The 24,487-nt window shown below is 36.8% G+C and overlaps 1 protein-coding gene across 3 annotated transcripts in view; it reads left to right on the top strand.

The window, feature by feature from the left end:
* DMD (dystrophin) overlaps positions 1–24,487 on the top strand; it is an 851,798-nt gene that overhangs the window by 542,676 nt on the left and 284,635 nt on the right. For all 3 annotated transcript variants that reach the window (XM_054391265.1, XM_054391273.1, XM_054391280.1), the window contains one exon: positions 5,970–6,087. In XM_054391265.1, the coding sequence (XP_054247240.1) occupies positions 5,970–6,087 (118 nt within the window). The remainder of the gene's footprint in view (positions 1–5,969; positions 6,088–24,487) is intronic.

Consider the following 24,487-nt stretch of genomic DNA (forward strand, 5'->3'; position numbering starts at 1 on the left):
ACATGCCATTGTAAATGCCACTAAACATACAGCCAAACTTTACAAAGGTGTTGGAAATTTTTGCCTATCCTTATATTTTACTTTGCTCTTGAAAAGGAGTGGGTTCAGAAAGACCATGCTTAGCAAGGCAGGTCTCATCAAGCTTCTTTGGTCACTTCCTTCCTCTTGAATTGGTATAAGCTGAACTCCCTGTGATAGAATTTTTTCGCTTTCTTTTTTATTACTGACATCAAGTAATGGATTGTATGAATGCTTTAAATGGGTGTGAAATGTCTATCATATTACTACTTCATGTCACATATCCAAATTTACTCTCATTTTACTTCACATCTGTGTAGCTGCCTCTAATATGCATTAATTTGAGATCACTCAACAGGTGACCTAGTGCATTGAATTCTTATGTCTCTGCAGCCTGTTTTCCTAATCTGAAATTCTTTTCAGCTGCAGACTGAGCTTTTATGTGCTTCCAGCTTTTTATGTCTAGGGCTAGGGTACATTCTGCTTTGCTGGACCTACTTGAAATCATATTATCTTTGTCTTGCAACCTATGGGTATGCCACCTTTTTCGAGCTGCTGGTACTCAGTTTGGTGATGTAGGAGGATGGTAAAAAACACCTCAATGGGCCTTGGCTGACTTTTAGACTCTGAGGAAGTCTCATTATTTTACCTTACACATGACCTGGACCCATGCTGTATGTACTTTTCCTTGCTGGTTGCCTCATTTCTGAATATGTAGAAGTGTATCTGTCTCCTGCAGTTCTGGAGTAGTATAGCTGATTTCCCTGTGAAAGCAGACTTTTAGGTTTGGTTGCGATTGGTTTGGTTTGTTTAGTTGGTTGCTTTTTGGTGTTTTGTGTTTTTGTGTGTGTGTGTGTTTTGTTTTGTTTGTCTGGTTTGGGTTGTTTGGGGGGAGGGGAGAGTGGTTGGGTTGGTTTATTTTGGTTTGTTGTTTTTTTTTTTTTCTTTTTCCTCTTCTGCAGTTCAGCCACTTGTCCTTAGAGATCTTGCAATATCTGTTCCCAAAGTCTTTTTCTGTAGATAGATGGGGAGCAAGGGAGGAAGAAAGTGAGTGAGAGCTCGCCCAGCCTCAATCACCATCACTTTATATGGTTGGTCAGAACATGGAGATTCAAATTGAGAACTCATTCTGCTTAGTTTGGTCAGTGCACAACAGCATGTTGCACTTTTTGTTGTCATAACTATCTAGTATGAAGCAGAATTCCTAAGTTGTAAAGGAACAGTCCTCAGACATTTACAATGCCACCAAAATAATTTATTGAGTGACTGTCACAAAAAGAGTATGAAAAGTTCTGTGATGCTTTTTCATGCATCTAGCAAGACACTTGATAAGCTGCCACTGGTGGCTTTCCCAAAACATCACTGATGGAGGTGATATATTCACTAAGACAGTGGTGAGAGCTACTTAGGCAGTCCTTGAGTGGGCCCTAAGTGGGCATAAAATATGTGCTTATGAAAATTTAAGCTGGATAAATCACTCAGGTGAAATCAAATCACAGTGTCTAGTCTGTTAATGTTTTTATTTCACTGACAGGTACCAATCAGCCTGCAACACTGCTGAATAGTAACTCCAGAGCTTCTTATTTTCCTAACATTATATGTGCTTTGGAGGGAAAACAGAAAATAGCTAATAGCAAAAGCAAAAGCTGATTTAAGAAGAAAAGGCTGCATTATGTTACTTTCATTAGTTCATAATTTTATGTTTAAATGTAGACAGCATGTAGATGATCATTTTCTCTCAATTTCCTTTCCTGCATAGTGACAAGAAAACAAATGTAAATTGTGCTTGGGAGGAATAACTTAACAAAGCCAATTTTGTTATGCAGATGAATTGTAGGTGTTGCATATCTGCAGTTTCTGAAATTGTTAGCAAGCTTTTTTTTTTTTTTTCCAAAGCTTTCTCTTTTTCTTGGTGTATATATAACACATATTTAGAGAACCAACCAGCCTTAAGAAACTCTGGCTTTTTAAATATAAGTTGTCATGGCTATACGTTTTGCTCAGGAAGTGTTTAGTTTTTTGTGTAAACTTAAGGTTTAAAGTCTAAAGTTTTTCAAAGGCTGAACAAATCATTTCCTCAACAACTGTTTAGTGGACTTATGCTTTTTCTAAGAATATCATGGTTAGTTTGTAGGAGGAAAAAGGTCTTTAGCAAGAAAAGCGTATCTTCCTTCTCTTTTTTACATTCTCAAACTAATCATTCAGGTTTTTTTCTTGTGGTCTGCTCATTCATTTCATTAAACAAGCTTGAAGCTGGGCCAAACAAATCATCCCAAATGGTAGGGAAGTTTTAGTCTTCAGCCGTGGGTTGTTTATGGCAAAATGGTCTTGTAGTTTGCTCTTAATATCAAAGATCTTCTCTAAACCTCCTTTTTGAACAAACGTTGTTGTTGTTGTTGTTGTTTGTTTGATAACTGACTGTTAACAAACTGTCTTCAACTAGTAGCATGTAAATATGGAGAAAAATAGTAAGAACCTGGTAGACATTACCAGCACTCCTCAGTTAAACACTAAAAAGGAATTGTGGGACCTATTTTATCCAACAATTTTTAATTTGTTCACAATATTTTGACTTTTTCTTTTTTTCAGAGACATTTTTCAATGTAATAATGTAAAATAGTTATGGAGCAGGCCCTGAGCCTTTTTAAAGAAGCGTACAGACTGGGGCACAATCATACATGACATTTCAGAACAGCAACCTTAACTCTGGTTTATATGTTTACAGTTCACCAATGGCAGATGAAAAGTCCAAGCTTTGGTGTCAGAAAAGTTGCATCTGATATTAAAAAGCAAACAACCCTACTCAGTACTAGTAAATGATTAGTTGAATGTTTAAGACTTTGTACCATTCTGGAATTCAAATATTCCAGTTTAATAATGCTTGCCATAAAGTCAAGAAATTTGTATGTTCAGTTTGTCCAGTCACGGAATATTTTTCTGAATTTGATAATACTTTGAGTGGGCCTCAAATGTTGCTGTTTATTTTCATTCTACAGGATTCCAGGAAAGCTTGGAAATTATGTGTTTTAGTAGCTACTTTTAACTAAGTGTCTATCAGAGGTTTATGTGTATATTCCACGAGGAACAAATATTTACCAAGTGTTCAAGATTGTACCAATTGGTAAAATTGTACAAATAAGCATTGAACAATCTTACAATTTTTTTAAGTGATAAAATTTTACCAAATAAAATAGAACATTATTTGGGTAAGATTCTCAGACACTTTGTATTAAATCAAATGAAAAACAAATAAGTTATTTGAGGAACTCTTTTTTGTTGTTGTTGTTGTTCCTTATTCTGAGTGGTTACCTTTCTAAGACAAAAAAAAAAAAAAAAAAAGAATCTGTTCTGTTTTATATATTATTGTTTCTTGACAGGTCCATGAATCTTCAGATCTGTTCATAGTGCAAGGGTTTGAAGGTGTCCTTCCTGACCTTTCAAAAATATTTTTTAATATATCCAGGAGAAAGGAATTTTATTCGCATTACCTAGCAGATGAAGGATGTCCTCAGAGTTTGTATAGGGAAACTGCTGTGTCCCTGAGGGAACAGAAGAACTCATTTTGAAGAGGCATCACTAGTTTTCCAGAGTGTCCAGTTCAGGAATTGCAGATGGATCTTTGCAGATAGGTGAACAATTCTCTCAGGATTTAGGCATACATCAGTTCTATTTGCTCATTTTGGTACCTCTTTACTGATGAGTCCTTACCTGTTGCTTTGTTTCTTAGTAAATTTCATATAGCTGAAGCTTTTCTCTGTTGTACAAGCAAAGCATTTAAAAGCCTGGTTAGAGACTCAGGCTAGATCAGATAAATCATTCTTCTATTCAGCCTATCAAATAGAAAAAAAAATTATTTAGGAAACTTTAGGGAACAGTTCAGAGTCACTATTAGCATAAAAGCTTAGAATCACTTAATTTACTTTTCCTCTTTTAAACAGTTTCCAGGCAGGGGAAGAAGAGAGAAAGGGGATTATAGCTTTGGAGGCCACACAGTTATCTGAGCATGTTGCATGTGTTTTAATCTTTATTTTGCACATTCGTTTTGGCAATATGTATAATGCAGATGTTAGGCTGCAATGGGAATGCTTCTTCTGTTGAAAAATTCATGTCACTCATTAAGCTGTCTTCCTAGAAAATGGAGTTTTGAAGGCACATAGATATCTAGAGGTAGTTACTGCATCAATAGTTTTTTTTTCTTGAGTCCTTTCACTAAAGAGAAATTTCTAGTGAGAAATTTATTCTTCAACTCTTTTATTCTTCTTATTCTTCACTTAATTCACTTGCTGCTTTAGCTGCCTGTCACTGTAAGCAATCCAGTCAGTATAAAAGTAAAAATACAGCCTCCAAACTGTTGTGTATGAGTTTAAAAAGCCAGTTATAATACAATTTAAAAGAATTTTTGATACAGAAGTTAAAGGCAAAAAAATTCACAGGGTGCAGCTAGATGTGTATCTTGAAAAGTAGGGGGGGGTTTGGGAAGTGTTTGTAACTGAACAGAAAGGAAATGCTGTGGAGGTTTTAGGTTGCTTTTGGTGATACATGCTATAGGTATTGGATGTGTTAATCTTATTGAAAAAAAAATATTAGGCCTTTATCTTTCACCTTCAACTTGGTGAAATTATGTAACTGTGATCTCAGATTGGAAGGCCAAATTAAAGATAAGACTCTAGAGGTCTTTTCCATCCAGTATCATCAGTGAATAACACCTTGTTAGAATCAAGTATGATTATTTAGAATAAAAACATTTTGAAAAGGGCAGAAATACTTTTAAGACAGTAATATGCTCTAGATACATAGACAACAGCCAGGGGAGCATATTCACAGATTGTTTAATCACTGCCCACATAAAAAGTCTAAAGAATAAAAGCCATACATGGGCCTTTGTTGTCAGCTTGATAGCTGAGGCACTGTACCTCCTAGCTGTCTGACAGATCCTGTTCTGTTCTGGTGACTAAAAAGTGTGAGTGAAAGAAAAAGAAAGTCATAATTTTCATAATTATGTAATAAATATTACTACTTCCAACTCCTAAGATTGTGAAATCTAGCAAACATCTTTTCTCAAAGCCTAATGATGGTGATTTAAATTTTCTAGATTTGATCAGCGTCTCTTAAATATATGCTTGGATGCTTCTTATCTGGGAAACCATTGATTTGATTCCTTGTTTGCTCTTCCTTAATCTTTTAAAATAAACTAGTACATGCATAAATCTTACATGCCTTCTCATTTTCATTATATCTAAAGCCATTGTATTTTACTTGTTATTACTTCCTAAAGACCATGACTCACTGTTTTGAAGTCCATCATTTTCCCTGTGAGAAACTACATTTCTCACTCTCTAGGCAAGTTGCCTGGGCTTTATGCATCTGCTTAACTAACATATAAATTATTGTGAGTGTTAATTACTTTTCTGTCCAGTAAAGTAAGGTATCAGGCAGAAAAACCCAACGTTAAGTCTTACATTGGCTTTAAGCCAAAATATAGTAATTTCACAATAATAAAATACTAAGAAATAAATATTATTAACTAAACTTCATAAGTTACTAGGAAAATCCCAACTAATCTAGTAAGAAGGTAAACTCCTATTTATTTTTTTTTTAATATAGTATAAAATCTAAGAGAATATAGAACAATATCCTGCTATGGCTTTATAGAAGAAATTACATATTGCATATTTTGATGGGTTTAAAAATGAAGAATGTTTGTCATTCTATATCTAGTTCTATAGATTCTTTTAACATTTTTATTACAAGCTTTACTTGATATTTTACTGTTAAGATTAACAACAATATTTGGAAGGTCTAGACCAAATTCTTCATATTACTTGAAACAGCAAACAGTTTTTCTGCTTTAAATCAAGCTGGCACACACAAAAATAACTTTTATATGTGGTCTTCTTAGCAGCTCTACATGATTTTTTTTTTCTTTTATTTTGTATTTGTGTGCCAACTAGGCAATACTACAGGATCTGGAGCAAAGACGTCCCCAGCTGGATGAACTAATAACTGCAGCACAAAACCTGAAAAACAAGACGAGCAATCAAGAGGCCAGGACAATAGTTACTGACCGCAGTAAGTGGGGCTTCTGCTATCATGTAATGTTTCAGCAAATATGGAAAGTACTGTAGTACCTGATAGGAATAGCACTTTTCAGACACCTTTTGCCTTTGCCATGAGGAGAGTTCCATCAGGAAACACTTAGAATCATAGAATCAGTCAGGGTTGGAAGGGACTACAAGGATCATCCAGTTCCAATCCCCCTGCCCTGGGCAGGGACACCTCACACTACATCAGGCTGGCCAGAGCCTCATCCAGCCTGGCCTTAAACACCTCCAGGGATGGGTCCTCAACCACCTCCCTGGATAACCCATTCCAGGCTCTCACCACTCTCATGGGGAAGAACTTCTTCCTTACATCCAGTCTGAATCTCCCCACTTCCAGCTTCATTCCATTCCCCCTAGTCCTATCACTACCTGATAGCCTAAGAAGTCCCTCCCCAGCTTTCTTGTAGCCCCCTTCAGATACTGGAAGGCTACAATAAGGTCACCTCGGAGCCTTCTCTTCTCCAGACTGAACAGCCCCAGCTCTTTCAGTCTCTCCTCATAGGAGAGGTGCTCCAGCCCTCCGATCATCCTTGTGGTCCTTCTCTGCACACCTTCCAGCATGTCCATATCCCTCTTGTAAAAGGGGCTCCAGAACTGGACGCAGTAATCCAGGTGTGGTCTCACCAGAGCTGAGTAGAGGGGGAGAATCACCTCCCTTGACCTGCTGGCCACACTTCTCCTGATGCAGCCCAGGCTCTGGTTGGCTTTCTGGGCTGCAAGTGCACATTGACAGCTTATGTTGAGCTTCTCATCCACCAGCACCCCCAAGTCCCTCTCCTCAGGGCTGCTCTCCAGCCAGTCACTGCCCAGCCTGGATTTGTGCTTGGGATTGCCTCGACCCAGCTGCAGGACCCTGCACTTGGTCTTGTTGAACCTCATGAGGTTGGCTTGTGCCCACCTCTCCAGCCTGCCAAGGTCCCTCTGGATGGATCCCTTCCCTCCAGCCTGTCTGCTGCCCCACACAGCTTGGTGTCATCAGCAAACTTGCTGAGGGTGCACTCAATGCCTCTGTCCATGTCACCAACAAAGATGTTGAACAAGACTGGTCCCAGGACTGAGCCCTGAGGGACTCTGCTTGTCACTGGCCTCCACTGGGACATGGAGCCATTGACAGCCACTCTTTGGGTGCAGCCATCAAGCCAGTTCTGTATCCATCTCGTGGTCCACCCATCAAACCCACTTCTCACAAAGTGTTTCCAAATTGCAAATAGAAGTAATGTAAGTGAATGTCAGTGATCATAGATTTCCTTTTTTTTTTTTTTTTTGCCTTAATTTCATGTTGTTTGTTTTCATAGTGGAAGTACATGGTAGAAAACACAGAATGTGATCATTATAGATAACAGACTATATTTATTCTTAAATACGGAGGAAAAAGAAGGAATTGACAAGAGTATAGCCATGACCTTGTAAGAAGCTTTCAATTCCATCACCCATAGTAGAGCCACATCCTCTTCATTCATCTTTCCTTAGCTGATGCACAAGTCTGATGATGTTCTGTATTACTCTGCATTGATTCTTCAGTTCTGGTTTCCCTTTCCAGAACTAATCAACTAGCTGTGGCTAAGGTGGAAAAATTAGTAGGTAAAGTTATAGAAGAATTCTATAAGAGACATAGTCTTGTCACCCTTGGATACATGAATATTATGTCCTTCACTATGGGATGAATCACGTTCTCAAAGTCATGCTATAAAAGCAAACACCTATGGCAGACTTATATATTTTAATTTATTGAGTACTCAAAACCATATTAAAAAACCATGTATTTCTAATGGTCCTGAAGGTCCACTGTGGAGCTTTGCTTTGTATGTAGACACAGCCAATTCACTTTAGATGAGGTGTGACAGGGCTCTGAGCAACCTGATCAGGTTGAGGATGCTCCTGCAGAGGGGGTTGGACTAGATGACCTTTGGAGGTCCTTTCAACCCAGACCATTCTATGATTCTATAATTCTATGAATACGAATGGTTCTGTGCTCCTATACATCAAGATCAGAGATTGCTCCCTGAAACTGATGACTATGAAGGTGTATACCTAGGATAAACTTCTCTATCCCCATAATTTATTTATATAAATGTATATATACTTACTTTTTAAAAAAATTACTATTCTATCAGGTAAATACTTTGCATAATATGTTAAAATCACATTGCATGTTTAGACTGCGTTGTTGTTAGTAGCAACAGCAGACTATATCCTATCTGAATTGCCATAGTTTAACTGCTCTTCTCTTCCTGGACTTGAAACATATTACTGAGCGAGAGCAGCTGTATTTGTTTTATTTGAATTTTGAGGTTTCAGAAGAAATGGATAGTGCTTATATATTGCATATGAAGTTGTTCCTAATTTTAAGATCATGAATTTAGCTGACTTCAGATGCAATGTGTACATATACCTTGGCTTTACATCACTTATTCAAAGCCAACATATGTAGTAGTCCCATCAGTGTTTTGTGATAAGGTTTAATTTTTAATTCTGAGACATGTCTTTTGAAGATGGGAATTGTAGAATTTACATGAAAAGCAAGAATAGTTCCTGTATGCTCTCAGGTGAATTGCATGCATGACTAAATTTTGTTCTGTTGGAAAACTGCACTTCACTTTAAGTGAAATTGCCTTCTGAGATAGATTAAATGCTTCCTTCTCATACAGTAAAACAAAAAGGAAAGTAAACTATTGGACTGTAAATTATGAATGAGTTTGTGGTAGCCCAGCTATACCACAGCTTTCATTGGTGGCTAGCTGTGTGGTGGATATATTAAACATGATTATGTCTATTAGTTTTGTCTATTAGAATTCCCCAAATTAGTTGATTTTCAAATTAAAGTATACAACTTTTTTTTTTTTTTTCTGTGATTTAGTAGTTCATTTCTATGCTGAAACTGCTAATATCCTTCACTGCAAAAATGCAACCTGTGGTGCAGTAGATACAGGTCATGTCCTTTTATGATCTTTCAATTACGGTGGTGCAGTGGTGTAGTGTAACATCTTGTAACATCATCCTGTTGCTAGTTAAGTAATTTCAAAGAAAACAAAAAAAAATCTGTTGTCAGAAGTATACAAGGTCTGCATTTCTGCAGAGGTGGGAGGTAAAGTATGATCAGCTAGATTCATGAAGGTTTTTTCATGCTTAGTGAGTTATATTTGTACCATTTTAGGCAATACTAAACACTATCCAGAAGTCTGTTGAATTTTAAGGACATCATGGTATTTCCAGGGGGAAAGAATGCTGGCTTTTTCCAGATATATGCTAAATGTGGCATACTGTCAGCTAAAGTACTTCTTTAAAGGAACAATAATAGTAATTTTTATATTTTTAATTGCATTATTTACACACAAGCACTCACATAACAAAGATGGAGGTTGCTCTCTTTGGTTTGAATCAGGTCTAATAAATACCTACATAGACAGCCCCCACTTGTCCTTGCTGCAGCTACCATGGGGAAGGTTCACCCCTCCAACCTCTTCACAATGCTATCCTGTCCCAATCTTAGGAAGATTCTCCTTACAGCTAGCACATGTTAACCATGTGCTCTCTAATACAGCTCCTCTGAAGCCTCTGCGGTGCAGCCTGTAGTACTCAGGGTGCTCATCCCAAGTCCATTCCCTATGAATCTGCTCACAGCCAGAGCTGAACCCTGGCCCAGAGAACCTGCCCCACTTACTAAGGTCTAAATGTTTCTCTCAGCCCTAGAGAGCATCCATTCTGTTAAATTTAGACCCTGCATGTGAGTCCTGTGCAAGTCCTCAGTGACAACCTCAGCCACAGTTTCCCATTTCCTGTGTTGTTTTTTCTTTCTCCCCCCCTTCACATTTTTGAATACAAATAGGTTACCATGGTTACATCTAAGAAGTTAGTAGTAGTTGTTCAGATACATCCAGTTTCATTCAAGCATCAGTATTATGCCATTTGTGCTCCTCTGCCTCAGCTGCGTACCACTCTCACAGGCAGCCTTTTGTAACATTAGGCTCTCAGGTGCCAAAAGTGTTGGATCCCATGATGAAGGAAAGAGAGTGCAGGGCTGCACTGCACTGGTCTATCACATAGGAGATGATAGACTCAATCATACCCAGTGCACTGCCTCTTCCCAGGTCTTAGCACGGGATCTCACACTTCAGACAGAATAAAGCTGAGAAATTGAGCTAATTTGTAAGAACATGTTGTTAATTTTCTTTTGGAATTGAGGTGCTAGTAAAAAAAAGAACCACAAACAAAACAAGCAACACAATTATCTGCCAAATATTACTGAACAGATATACTATAAATATGAAATGAGACTCATAGCTATTCTACAAGGTAGCTAGCTGCAGTCTTGGTCACAGGATGGGTCAAAGTATCATTAACTGGAATTAAAGCCCTGAAGGTTCTGGCTTCTCTGCTAGTATTGGTAACTCTTGAGTCATTCTGTGTACAGAAATATGTGTATTATGCTCCTAAAAGTCTAACTTTAAATTATATTTGGAAGCTGTTATCACCTTTTTAAAGTATTAAAAAAATTAAAAAATGACTAACACTTTCTATACCATCAAGCAAATCAAAAGATATTTGTTAGAGAATCTCTATGAAAAATTGCAACAATAACAATGATCAGATTATTTTTCAGCAGAATTGTCATAGTGTTGCCTAGGTTTAACCATTCTTTAGGAAGTAAAAGCAGAAATTAATTAACCATTCTTTAGGAAGTAAAAGCAGAAATTAAAGATGAACAATGTAATTATTTCCTTTGAAGCTTTCCCCCCCAGATTTACTTCATTATTTGTATGAAACTGCAGAAGCAAAGCTATATAAAAAAGAACTTGGTTTTCTAGACATGAAGCTTGGGTTATGTTTACATAATATTATACTTAAATCTTTGTTTATGCTATGTAAATCCTAGGTTGTTTACAACTTGTACATTAGAGAATACATAAGAATAATAATTACATTTAGTCTTGAGGAAAGGTTGTGGGAAAAAGCAAGAAACCTCTTTGTTCCTTCAATGCCCTTGATAAAACATTCTATTCTAACAGACTCATATGCTGTACAATGTTTTTCTCTCCATAATGCACCACATCTCCAGAACACTTTTGCTTTATTGCTGATTAGAATGTCACTTCTTTAAATTGCATGAGTTTATAAGCAACTTTGAATATGATAAAGTAATTAAGCTTTGAAAATTCCCTTTATTTTCCATCAGTTCTTTTGCATAGAAAACATAAAGCTGGTAACACAACCACCTAGAAATTTACTAAAAAGATAATAAAAACAAATGTACAATCTTAGAATCAGAAGTACTGAAGTAATTGCAAAGCCTGTGTTAGATCTTGCTGGATCCTGGAAATGTTAGAAACTTTAAATAGCAGGCCTTCCTACTGCTGTGTTCACACACATGCAAAAAATAACAGTGATAACCTTTATGCATTTTCACTTTGCTGGTAATTTACATCCCACTTTAGTAATGTGGTGTCTGGCTCTGCAAGTATTACAGGAGGTATGAAAATGAATATTTATAGAACTCTGTAAAGAAATACTCTCTTACTGACCAAAGAACCTCCTTTTTAAGAGTATAAGAAACCAAAACCACACACATCACTCTTCAGTAATTGTGTGAAATTCTATTGCATTAAATGAGTTAATAATAGCAATAAATACAAACATTTCAATGAAGACTATTTTGATCAACAACTACACATTGGCAGCATTTTAAAATTTTATTTGGCAGGTCCACAGATGTATAAATAATTTATAGAGGATGTCTTCAGAAGATTTATTTTGGTATTGTGGTTTGTTTTTTGTTTGGGGGGGGGTATATTTAAAGGAAAAGATATATGTTCTAATTGGTTGTGAAGAGAGCTGCATTTGAACTAACCAGAGAAGAGCCCAGGCGTCTCTGTGGCATTCAATAAAAACATCTGCATTTGACAGTTTTATGGCAAAATCATCAACTTGTCATCATTTTCACAACAAAATTATGGAAATTCCCCAGTGAATTACAGCTCTACTGTTGTTCTGAACATCTTAATAAAATAGTCATCTCCACTGTACTGACATCCATGTGGTTTTCTCTTGGAGCTATTGAATACAAATACAGAGCTTACCACTTGAAGGAAACCCAAATCCATGCAATTTGAAATCTGTCATCCTCTATTAAAACTCTTAGTTACCAAGACTGTAAATGAAAAGTGCAAGAGAAAACCATACTTGCATACAGTTCGCCCAGTTTTCTTGTTGATACTTTTAAGGTGAATTATTGAATGAACCTCAGTATTCTGTTCTCTCTACTCCATGTATTTCAAGCAGTTCTCAAGAAGATGAGCAATATGTTTTCTATGTCATAAAGATACAAATGTTATTAGTCATTCTGATGTACTACTTTAGTACTCAATCTTTGTTTTTCCTGTGAGAATTCTATGCCATGGAAATGAAGGAAGAAACCATTTGTTGTTAAAGAAATGTCACTAACATAAAGCTATAGCTCTGACAGGCATAGTGTGTTACTGTGACAAGGACCTCATCTGAAACCACTTCCTTGGCACAGATTTGCTACTACAGAATTTGTAAGAAAGTTATGGGACATTTTAAGGAGTACAAAGTGATTTTGGAGCACTGGAGAGAATTGCCCTGTAAGATAAGGAAATAACATGCCCCAGAAATGTCTGAGTGATCAGGGAATTACAGTTACATGTCACTTCTCAGGCTATATATATACTAGAAGCATATGGTTTAATGGACAAAGGGCAAGATCTAAACTGCCTACTTCAGGTGCTGTGCTTCTAACAAGGTTGCAAGAATGTGAGGTGACCTTCCTCCATTCCTGGTTATATTCTTAAGTAAGAGTGGTATAGTTTTTTTGGTAGCCCCAGAGTTGCTATGTGTACTAGGTGATATCAGTTCTGGTGGCTTTCTCAGAGCTCACTTACCCTCTCAACTTGTGAAGGCAGTTAGATGATTATTAAACTTTACATTGTGTGGTAATTCAAGTGGAACATAACTGGCTAATTCTAGTTGAGGCACTTACAAACAGATAAGAAAGTTCTTAAGTTTTCTGTTCAGAGAAATCAGCCTGTGTTTGGAGAACAGGCACCCTGGGTTGCTATGTTGGGTAGAGGCACTTAATTTTACCCAAATTATCAGTCTTAGGAAAATTTTGTCATCTGTATTCCAAATAGCTAGGAGAGCAAAATTGTTTGACCAAATCTCTCATCAGGAAAACAGGATCACAACTTAAGTTCTCTGCTAATTGTGAGGTTGTGAACAAGAAATAAAAAGTCTAGTGAGGAATGTAAGGCTGTGCTGCAGGATAAGACCTTTCAGAAAGGTCTCTCTTTTTTTCAAGCCTTTAAATAAGTTTAGTAGGGGATGCTTCACATTGACAGGCTGTTGTATGATGTAGGATATTGAGATGCTTGAGCGTGTCCAGAGAAGGACAACAAGGATGGTGAGAAGTCTTGAGCACAGGCGCTATGAGGAGGGGCTGAGGGAGCTGGGACTGTTTAGCCTGGAGAAGAGGAGGCTCAGGGGAGACCTCATTGCTGTCTATAACTACCTGAAGGGAGGTGGTAGCCAGGAGGGGGTTGGTCTCTTCTCCCAGGCAACCAGCACCAGAACAAGAGGACACAGTCTCAAGCTGTGCCAGGGGAGGTTTAGGCTTGAGGTGAGGAGAAAGTTTTTCACGGAGAGAGTTGTCAGCCGTTGGAATGTGCTGCCCAGGGAGTCACCATCCCTGGAGGTGTGGAAGAGGGGATTGGACGTGGCACTTAGTGGTCATGAGGTCTTGGGTGACAGGTTGGACTTTGATGATCCTTGAGGTCTTTTCCAACCTTATTGATTCTGTGATTCTGTACATGAAGTTGAAGGATTTGGGATATACTGTCACCTGATGGTAGAAGAGTGTTCTCACTTTAGCCTAAGGAAAACTTTGCTATGGCATTATGTGAGAGCTGGTGTTTGAGACTGCTTTGTGGGTTTTTTAACTTCTGTTGGTCATCATTTAGGGATCAAATTAATCAACAAAGGTGGTTGGTCAGAATGCAAATGAGAAAAATCTTCTAAGTTGTAGTGCCAAGAGAATGTAAGACTATTTAATATTCTGCAATTTACTTTGCTGTTCTTAGAATATTTGGAGGCTGAGATGATAGAGACGATTTTAGTAAAAGGGCCATATAATATAAATCTTAAGCCCCTCTCAACCTTCAACCTACTCAGTCACCAATTAGGTGAAAGTGAAAGTTGCCCAGAACGATGAGCAGACATGAAATGACAGAAAGTCATAGTGTCAGGAGGCATTTCCTCTCACCAAGTACTATTGTTTGCTCCACTACTCAGAGAGGACCAAGACAGTCCCTGCTATGTATTCAGGGACTAGGGATTTTGACCTGTTTTGTCTGAACATGACAAACCAAAGTCTTTGCACTTTTGGCCAGTGTTTTAAGCTAGGATTGTGTTGTCCTGAACATTGTAAACTTGACTAGGAGCAGACATAAAGAGTAAAAGTATCTATTGTATTTTGTTTTCATCCCTAATGATGCAAACAGGAGAGCTATGCTAGCTGTGCTGTGACAAAACAGTCAAAATGAAAATAAGCAGAAGTAAGAAAAAGGAATTGTTCAAAAATTAAGCTTTCAAGATGTGATCACTCACCTCTCTCCCAGAGTTTGATGGGCAGCATATATAATATGCATATATGTTATAGCATATGTGATGTGAAATGACTATATCCATAGTTATTTCAAAAACTGTGTCAGAATAGTATATGTTCATTTATGCCAGACCATAATTTTTTTTTGTAGTAATTACAGAGCAAACAGGAAACAAAGGTCCTGAGTACAGAGATTACAAGCTAGATTTAGAAGCCACATAACAAAAACACAGATTTTGATGTACAGTGTGTCCCATCCCTTTTCCTAGAATGAATGCAATGCACAAAGACCAAATATTGGAACCTGCAGTTGTTCTCAGACAACCTAGTTAAGCACCTTGGAGTACATTTGGCCTATGGATTTTACTTTGGCTATCCTCAATGTAAATTTATTATGGTTTTAGTTTTGCTTGAGTTGGGAATAAACCGATAACAAAAAGGGTACTTTGCACAGCTGCAAATCTCCTTTGCAAGTCCTTCCTGAGTAAATACCAGCTTAGCCTGTATGAGAGAGCTCCTAAGACTTTGGTGGGTGGTTGCACCAGCTGGTCATTTCATTTTGTTATGTATATCTAATCACCATTATGATGACTTCTGAAATCCTGGAGGTAATTCTAAAGATGTAACTTTATTACTGCTTTCAGAACCATAAGCATATGAATATGCTGCCTGTAAGGCATTTTAATCTGTGTTTAGTGTGTAGCAATGCTCACAGGATTGTGTTAACCTTTACCATGACAAAAAGAGAAGAAAAGGGAAATAGCATCAATATTTTAGAGATTAGCTGCTCATATTTCACCTTTCTAATTAATGGGCTTATTGTATAATAAGTGAGACAATAAAACATCACAGAGTAATCTTGGCAACCCCTAGCTGAGTAACAGCAAAGGAGTGTAGATGTTGAACCATCTGATACATGGTGGTGGCATTTGGATTTGGGGGAACTTAGAACCTGAAACAGAGTATTTAAACATTTTATTTAATTATATTTTAACTGGATGGGTACATGAATACAGTAGAGAAAATGCCTGTGTCATATAAGTTTTTCCTGTAAATGTGGGACAGTGTTTATTTCTTCTTTATCTTCCTAAGTGTAGAAATAAGTGCAATATTCCAGATGAAGATACAATAATTCTGGAGAATATGTGTTACATTTCCAGTATTATTATTCTCTCTGAATTTTTGTGCTTTTGACACTTAATTTTCCTCAGTGAAACGTTATATTAAGATGGCAATAGTAATAACTTAATCTATTCATTGCATCCTTTTTATTTGCTTCATTTTATGTGCAGGATGTTGATTTCTGAGATAGGGTTGGATACGGTAGGGTAGGATGGGATGGAATGGAATGGAATGGCATGGAATGGCATGGAATAGAATGGAATAGAATAGAAATGGAATGGAATAGAATAGGAATAGAATAGAATGGAATGGAATAGAATAGAATGGAATAGAATAGAATAGAATCAGAGTAGAATAGAATAGAATAGAATAGAATAGAATAGAATAGAATAGAATAGAATAGAATAGAATAGAATAGAATAGAATAGAATAGAATAGAATAGAATAGAATAGAATAGAATAGAATAGAATAGAATAGAATAGAATAGAATAGAATAGAATAGAATAGAATAGAATAGAATAGAATCAGTGTAGAATAGAATAGAATCAGTGTAGAATAGAATAGAATCAGTGTAGAATAGAATAGAATCAGTGTAGAATAGAATAGAATCAGTGTAGAATAGAATAGGGCAGGGCAGGGCAGGAATATTTCAATTGAGAGGGACTAGTCCAACTGCTGGACCAATTCAGAGGTGACCAAAAGTTGAAGAATGCTATAAAGGGTATTGTCTAAAGGCCACTTAAACCCTGACAGGCTCAGAGCACTGGCTACCTGTCTAGGAAGCCTGTTCCAGTGTTTCACCACTCATGATTCCTAATGTCTAGTCTAAACTTACGTAATTTGTTTAGGTTCAAAATTTGCTGAGTTTTGGTCCTATCAGAATAGTGACTTTGAAGTGTGTTGGTTTGCCTAAAGTTGATTAGGTTTAGTCCATTTAGTGACTCATGAGTCTCATGAATGTTATGATCTCTGCTGGGGTGCCTAAGAGAATGTAAACAAAGGTTTTCCTTGCAAGCTCCTAGGCTTGCAGAGCTGGGATCCTTTCATAGTTCAAGTATCAGCATTTTTATGATGGGCCTTTCATTTTCTAATCGGTGCTTAGTTGCCAGGCTTCAAATAAATTCTTGCTCATTTCGAAGTTTTCTTTATTTTTAAAGGTAAAAATTAAAGTAAAACCTATAATGCTTCTACTTGGCCCACTCTTTTTATCTGATACATGCACCTTGGTTCGTCCTCTGAGCTAAGCTCAGTATTGTTACCAGCACCTCTCTTTCCATGACTGTTATGTAGGTGAGTGAAGGGAGCTCTTGAGTCATCTCCCTCTGATGTTCTCAGCCATCTCCCACCAGCTGACTTCTGGTGAGAGGCACATGCTCTGGGGGCAGCAGTTGAACCACTGTACAGGTTTTGTATTGTCAGAAGAGACAAGCAAAAAATTAATGATAGTCTGTGTTCATAGTTCCTAGTCATGAAATACCATAGAGGACAGTTGTAGCCCAACAGATGGTCTCAGAGTTAACACCAACAAATGGAATCCACTATGTCTCTTAATGGCCATTGCATAAATTGTGCTTGCTGATGCAGCTTAATTAGTCAGTATTATAGTGGTAAGAATTAGGACATTGAGAATTAGAGGAAGCGAGAACTTAACTTTTAGAGGATGTTATTCTGATAGCTCACATAATATTCAATGTCAAAGGGCAGGAAAAAGGGCATTTGTTGTTTATCCATTATAAAATGAATTAAAGCCAGTTGCAATCTTTGAATTTTGAATTTTGGATTTTTGAATTTTGCTTCTTTAAAAAAGAAAATAGAAGTATAAACAGTATGCCATACTATGCTTGAGCAACTGACATTCAGGCATTTGCAGAGTTCCTAGGCACCTTGTAGTTTTCTAGGTATTTCTTGCCCACACAGTTAGAGCTGAACTTATTAAATAAAAACCAAAATGAATCAGTGCTCAGATGAAAAAAAAAATTGAGATATATTTGAGAAGCAAGCTTAAGCCTGAATGCAGTAGGAGTTAATAAGTTGATGACACTAAAAATATATGGTGTAAATATGAATGCATGATGGCAACACAAAGTTATGTGGTACTAGGAATTCTAAAATACATTGCCTGTATGCTTCATTAGGTAGGTAATGAATTTCACACATTTCATAACTTAAACTGCCAGATTTATCATTATGTTATGCATCAGTAAGTATGGAAGTCTGTGAAAGCGTTGGTATATGAATGCTGGTGTAGTTAAATTAATGCTAATAGCATTCTTGTTTATGTTCAGAGATGGTAGAATATCATTTCACTTAATTTAATGTCCCATTTTAAATGAAGGTGCAGGCAATTATTTATTTCTTCTGAAAAAAGAAAAAGTTTTTCTAAAATATTTGGTAGGTGAGTTGATTATTACTAATGCTATCATCCATGAAGAGAAATTAGATGCATAATTAGAAATTATTTTCTCTCTATTAGCTTACAAAAACAAAATCCTAGAAAAAAATATTAATGGACCTTTGGGCAAAGATAAATACTAAAATGCATAGTCTCTTCTAATTAATAATTATATTCCTAAGGAAAGTTTGTTTCCTATTAAGTTCTTTGAAAACTTTTCTAAAAATTTGAAACTGAAATGACTTGATGACTTACAACTTCACTCATCTAGTTAATCATGTTAGTCACAATCCCGTGGCTTAATTTTGCATACTTTCCACAATTTTAAATGTCAGTTCTAAATCTAATGTAAGTCTTCATAATTATATTATGAATATTTAAGAAAGTAGCTAAATTGAATAATGCAGTAGCTATTTTCTGTACACAGCAAAGGAAAGTGAATAAAACAAACATTATGAAAGACCATTAAATCATCTCAGCAAGGGAACCCTCTGGCTGATTTTCACTTAGTACAATGTTACTAAAAACTTTTTTCTTTTTTTTTTAAATATCATCCCAATATGGGAGACTCTGCAGGAAAACGTAATTTAGTTAAGTTCTGGTGATGTATCCATATGAATTCTGCTCTTGGGCTCAGCGAAGAGTCACTACTGACTCTGCATCCTGCCTAATCAATGTGATTTGCAGTGCCGATTCATTGCTCCGTAAATAGGAAACTCCAAAAATTCAACATGAGCCAGCAATGTGCACTGGCAGCCCAGAAGACCAAGCGTGTCCTAGGCTGTATCAAAAGAAGTGTGACCAGCAGGACAAGAAAGGTGATTCTTCCCTTTTATTCTGCTATAGTGAGACCCCACCCTGGAGTACTGTGTCCAGCTCAGCTATGCCCAGCATAAGAGGGATGTGGAACTGCTGGAGTGTGTCCAGAGCAGAGCCACAAAGATGATCAGGGGGATGGAGAACCTCCCCTGTGGTGACAGACTATGAGTGTCAGGGCTGTGTTCAGCCTGGAGAAAAGAAGGCTCTGGGGAGCAGCCTTCCAGTACCTGAAAGAGGCCTACAAGAAAGGCAGAGAATGGATTTAAGCTCGAGGAAGGTTGGTTTAGACTGGATATTAGAAAGAAATTCTTTACAGTGAGGGGGGTCAGACACTGGAACAGGTTTCCCAGGGAGATTGTGAATGCCTCCCTCTCTGGAGGTGTTCATGGCTAGGTTGGATGAGGCATTGAGTGACCTGGTGTAGAGGAAGGTGTCCCTGTCCATGGCAAGGGAAATAGAACTAGATGGTGTTTAAGGTCCCTGCCAGCATAAACCATTCTATGAATCTGTGAAATATCCTGCTCTGCTTTAAGGCTCTGATAGCAGTAGAGAGGCCTCATTCCCTCTCCATCTCTATCTATCCATCTCCTTAGTCGATACTTGTGTGCACAGGCATATATATATATATATGTATATATATATATATGTATTTGTTTCTGTAGGTTTCTAGCAAAACTATGCTTAGGTTTGTAACCTATCTCAAACTAAATTTTGAATAATCTTGCGTCTCTGTAGAACATTTATTTCTCACATCAAAATTTTACATTTTAAAATGCAAGACAACTGTTCTTCCAAATCATGCATAGCATGATCTGTTCCCTTTTTAATTTAGTGAAAAAATGATCATGAAAACTACATTTAGGAGGTGATAAATGTTATATACATAAATACTTTTATAAAAACTTGACAAGCTAGTGAATGCTTTCTGAGGGATATGTTTTTCAAATAAAAAGCTCTTGCATGGCTTTCTCAGTGCTCAAAGAAGCTACTTTTTTTTTTTTCTTGCCTGTTAAAAGAAACTGATTTCTTTAGATGTGCTACCAGCTTAGTCTGGTCTCTAACTCCCACTCTGTATAGCAAGGTACAAAGCATGCTTCACAGTGATGAAGAATTACTCACTTGGTGCTTAGTGGAAACCACTTGACAGTTTTCAGTTCACCCTGTTTGATCTGACACTTCCAAAGGAACTAAGTGACCTTCATTAGTTTGATCATATAGAAGTGATTTGTAGATAAAAGAAACACTAGGCTTAGCCTAGTGAAACAAAACAAAATTAAGTCATAGAGTCACAATAGTTGGAAATAATTACACCCCAAAAGTATGCAACTACAAAATAAGATTACAAGTGTATTTTTAAAGACATTTCAGTCTGCTGAACCCTTTCTTCCCTTTCTTCTTGTCTGTCTTCCTTAGCCTCTGAAAAAGCCAAGATAACATTCTTCCTCCCAGCTCTTTCATGCTTTGACAGGTCTTTCAGGTACATTTCCACTGATCTTTGTCACCCCAGAAAGACAACTGAAAGCTCTGAGTGCTTCCAAATGTTTTTTCTTGTAATGCCTTTTATCTCTTCTTAGAAACAGATTTTTTTTGTAAGCCATACACTTAAAAAAAAAAAAAAATCTGTCTTTACACATTATGAAACATATGATAAGGAATGATCTTTCTATAAACACCTTAATAGATTAATGATGTCAATGACAGATTTCATATTAAGCTAGATATTCTAGATTGCCACCCCACCACTAGTTTTGGGTTAATTAACTAAATCCTCTCATCACAGTACTGATCATTTAAGGGGTGCATTAAATGTCTTGGATTACACAGTATTGGTGTTTTTTCACATCGAATCAAAGTGTGGCCATAACTTTCTGAGGTTAGTTTTTAAGGAGAATGATTTTTATAAGCCTCTGAAAAAGGTTAAAAGAAATACTGCTTTACAAGAAAAGATAAAGGAGGACAGATGAAGCATAAATTAATGAGTAGTCTGGCTCCAACTGTTCTCTACTATGTACTCTGTTCTATCCATCTCCAATCCATAGTGATAGACTATAGGCAGCAACTTAGTACATGTTGTTGTTCCTGTAAGTCCTCAGTACTTCAGTATTAAAACAAAACAAACCAAAAAACTTTAAACTTATCCTTGTTTGACTCTATATCTGCTATCCAAATTTTCTCCTGAGACCAATCTCTCACAGATTCATGATTATTCATAAAAAAAAAAAAAAAAACCCACAACACAAAAAAACCCCAAAAAACCCAGCATCCATCTGTCAGGAGATGTTGCATGATTGACTTTAATAAAGTGATCATTTCTTAAAGAGTAAGACTTCTTAAACACTTCCTGTTCTGGAAGGCAGCAGAAGAGAAGGTAGAGCACTTTCAGCATGAAATAACTGACGAACTGGGAACTTTAACTCAATGGTTTTCCTAGGAGAGAAAAAGAAATAAGGAAAGTTAGTTTTATGTTTTTTTGCTTACAAAAACACAGTAATGAAAGCAAGTTAACCACAAGATAATACAAAACATAAGTGATATTTAACTGTAATTCCACTCATGGTTTACAGAAGACTGAGCCAAAGCTGGAAAGCTTCATAAAGCTTTCCATGTAGTGCACAGTTGTTGTGCCTTCAGAATAGTCTTGTAGCCCTAAGAAAAAAAATATCTCTTTCTTCCTAATTTGTTTATCCCTATCCTGTAGAACATTACACAGTTTAGTGGAAGAAAAGGAAAAGTGTAAAATAGGTGCAATAACCTAGTATGCTTCTGTTTAAATCTTTATTTTCTTTTTTCTCCATCATGCCTCTCAGAAAACCTGCTCGCTGTTCAGCAAGACAATAAGATTTTTAGGGTTGGAAAAACTAGTGTAATGTACAGCCATAAAAGTGTAACTAAGGTTTCAATGGATAAGTGCATAGATTAGTCAAAAGCATATGAAGATAAGATACTTAACAATTAGCTATCCAGAACATTCAAAGAAATGTATATTATGGGTCTGCAACCAGCAGAAATTAATCCATCCTGATGGAGTATTAAAAGAGGAAGATTATAATGTGTGCTTGTCTTTGAAAACACATTTGTAAAGGATTAAAACTCTAGGGAGGCACAAGAGTAATCTCTAGAAATGTGTAAGAGTAGTTTTAAGGATTGCATATGATTGAAAAACATTTTATATTGAAAAATATGAAGGCTTGGTAGTATACTTCCAGGACAACCAACGACAATGTTGGGTTTAGGCTGTTTTTAATCTAACCCTCCTTAAAAATCTGCAGGTTTTGTGTCTTCAGCATTTTCTAGGCACTCAGTTTACCTCTGCATACTACAGTGTCTTGCTGTCAATTACTTGCAGTGTTGGCTGCTGCATGCACTGTCATGTAAAGTGGTGTGCCTGCAGTCCTGTGACTGTACAAACCACATTCAGACCAGACTGCATCCAGTTCTGTAGCAAGAGTTCCTGAATGCATTACAATGACCCCATCCACCAAATTCTTATCCTGCTATACCTAACATAGCCAACTGAAGTTCCTACAACTGTCAGGAAATGCAAAATGTTTTTTTTTTCTCTTCATGCTTCGGTTCTATCTACCAGGGACAGGCATTCTGTACAGCCATAGTTTTAAAGGCTACTCAGTACCTTGAAAATTAAGATATCAGTTTCTCTTCTTTCAATGCATTGGGTGCTTCGTATTGCTGCAAAGGAGAGGAAGGGAAAAAACCCTTAAGATTCAAGAGATGATGGCAAAAAGATGATGGCAAAAGGATGAGGCTATTCCTAAGCCATTTTGGTAAATTGTCTAGGTTTCAAGCTGAGTGTATCTTTTCATCATGATTGTTATTACAAGACATAAGTAAATTGAAACACTTATAGATGCAAATAAAACAATTTCATTTTTCAGCTAAGGAATAGCAGTGCATCAGCAGCTTCTTTTGATAATCTGAATTATTACTGTCCATAATTTTGCTGTTCTCTTTTACAGCAGATCAGATTGCTTCAGTCTCTTCAAACCTACAGTGAAAAAAATCACTTTTATAGAAAAATGTCAATATATTGACAATGTTTTTGAAAAGCACTTTCCTACAGAGCAAAATGAGAGCAGTTTATGCAATTTATTTGAGAAGGAAAGTGGAGGTTTTCTGCTTTGCAAATTCTGGTGCTATTCATTTTCTTGTTCACCTTTTTTTTGGATTCAATGAACTTTCTAAACTGGCATGGAATGATTGCTTTTTTCATTTCTCCACAGGTTAAGTGTATCTTACAGTAACAAGAACATTATTTCTTTGTGACCTGCAACTTCTTAGACTCTTTTTCTGTTGTTTCCACTGATGTTAGGTTATAAACAGCAAAGTCTTTCAGTGAAGGGAGATTCTCTATTGCTGTCTGGCAGAACACTTAAATGTTTTCATAAACCTTCTCCTGTTAGGATCAAGTCAGAGAAAGCCTTCTGTATTTTCCAATGCCTTGCACAAAACCCCTGTGTTGACCAGAATGCTTTAAAGATTGTCTTCTACTGTCCAACAATATTATTTAGTGGCGATTCTCTGACCTTTCTTATCTGCAGTCAGTCACTGATTAGCTGCAGGTGAATGATTTGTAGGTTGCTGGGATCAGTTCTAACACAATATACACTCAAATTGAATTTCCTGTACTTTTCTGTTTGGCATAAATCTATAAGTGGTATTTACCTTCCCTTCTGTGGGAAACAACCTGCTGGGAGTATTCACAGGAGCAAAATACATGCTTAAGAGACATTGATTTACGCTGCCTTTCAGTACACTTTGGACGTGAATTCTCATATATTAAGCTCTAGAGACTTAGGGGATTTTGTTACTTAAAATGCAATCAATAGTCTGGATTCAAAGGGTACCATCAATGGAAAGGTAATTCTATGGTAATGAAAGGATTTTAATGTTACATTGAACTAACTAATGTCATAATTAAAAATGTCTCATTAATAAGTTACATATTTTGTCTTATATAGTACTGCTCCATGTGGTATATTCTATCTCCGAAAGGTCAGATTAGTTGTGTAGGTGTCATGGTGTGTTTTCTCCCAACTGAAATACTTTGTTAGGTGGGTTTTGTCACTCACTGGTTCAAGAACGCAATGTTTTAGTTTTATTTGTTTGCTTATATTACCTAGCAACTTCTTGAAGCCTTCAGTTCCAATCTGTAATAAAACAAAACTATTACGCATGCTATTTTTTTAAGAGTCCATGTCAGAAGCTTTTCTTTATTTTTTGAGGGAGATGATCCAAGTCTTTTCATGGGGAAATCTGTTTCATAGATTTGGAGCTTATACATTCGTAGTCATTTGTGTGAATATGCTTCTGATACGTCCTGAATGCAGCTTTTGTTAGGCAGCCTCATTCCCCTCTTGGGTGGGAGAAATGGTCATCATGGGATCCCAGGACTGAGCTATGTG

Source organism: Indicator indicator, chromosome 1, assembly GCF_027791375.1.
Source record: "Indicator indicator isolate 239-I01 chromosome 1, UM_Iind_1.1, whole genome shotgun sequence".
Lineage (NCBI taxonomy): Eukaryota > Metazoa > Chordata > Aves > Piciformes > Indicatoridae > Indicator > Indicator indicator.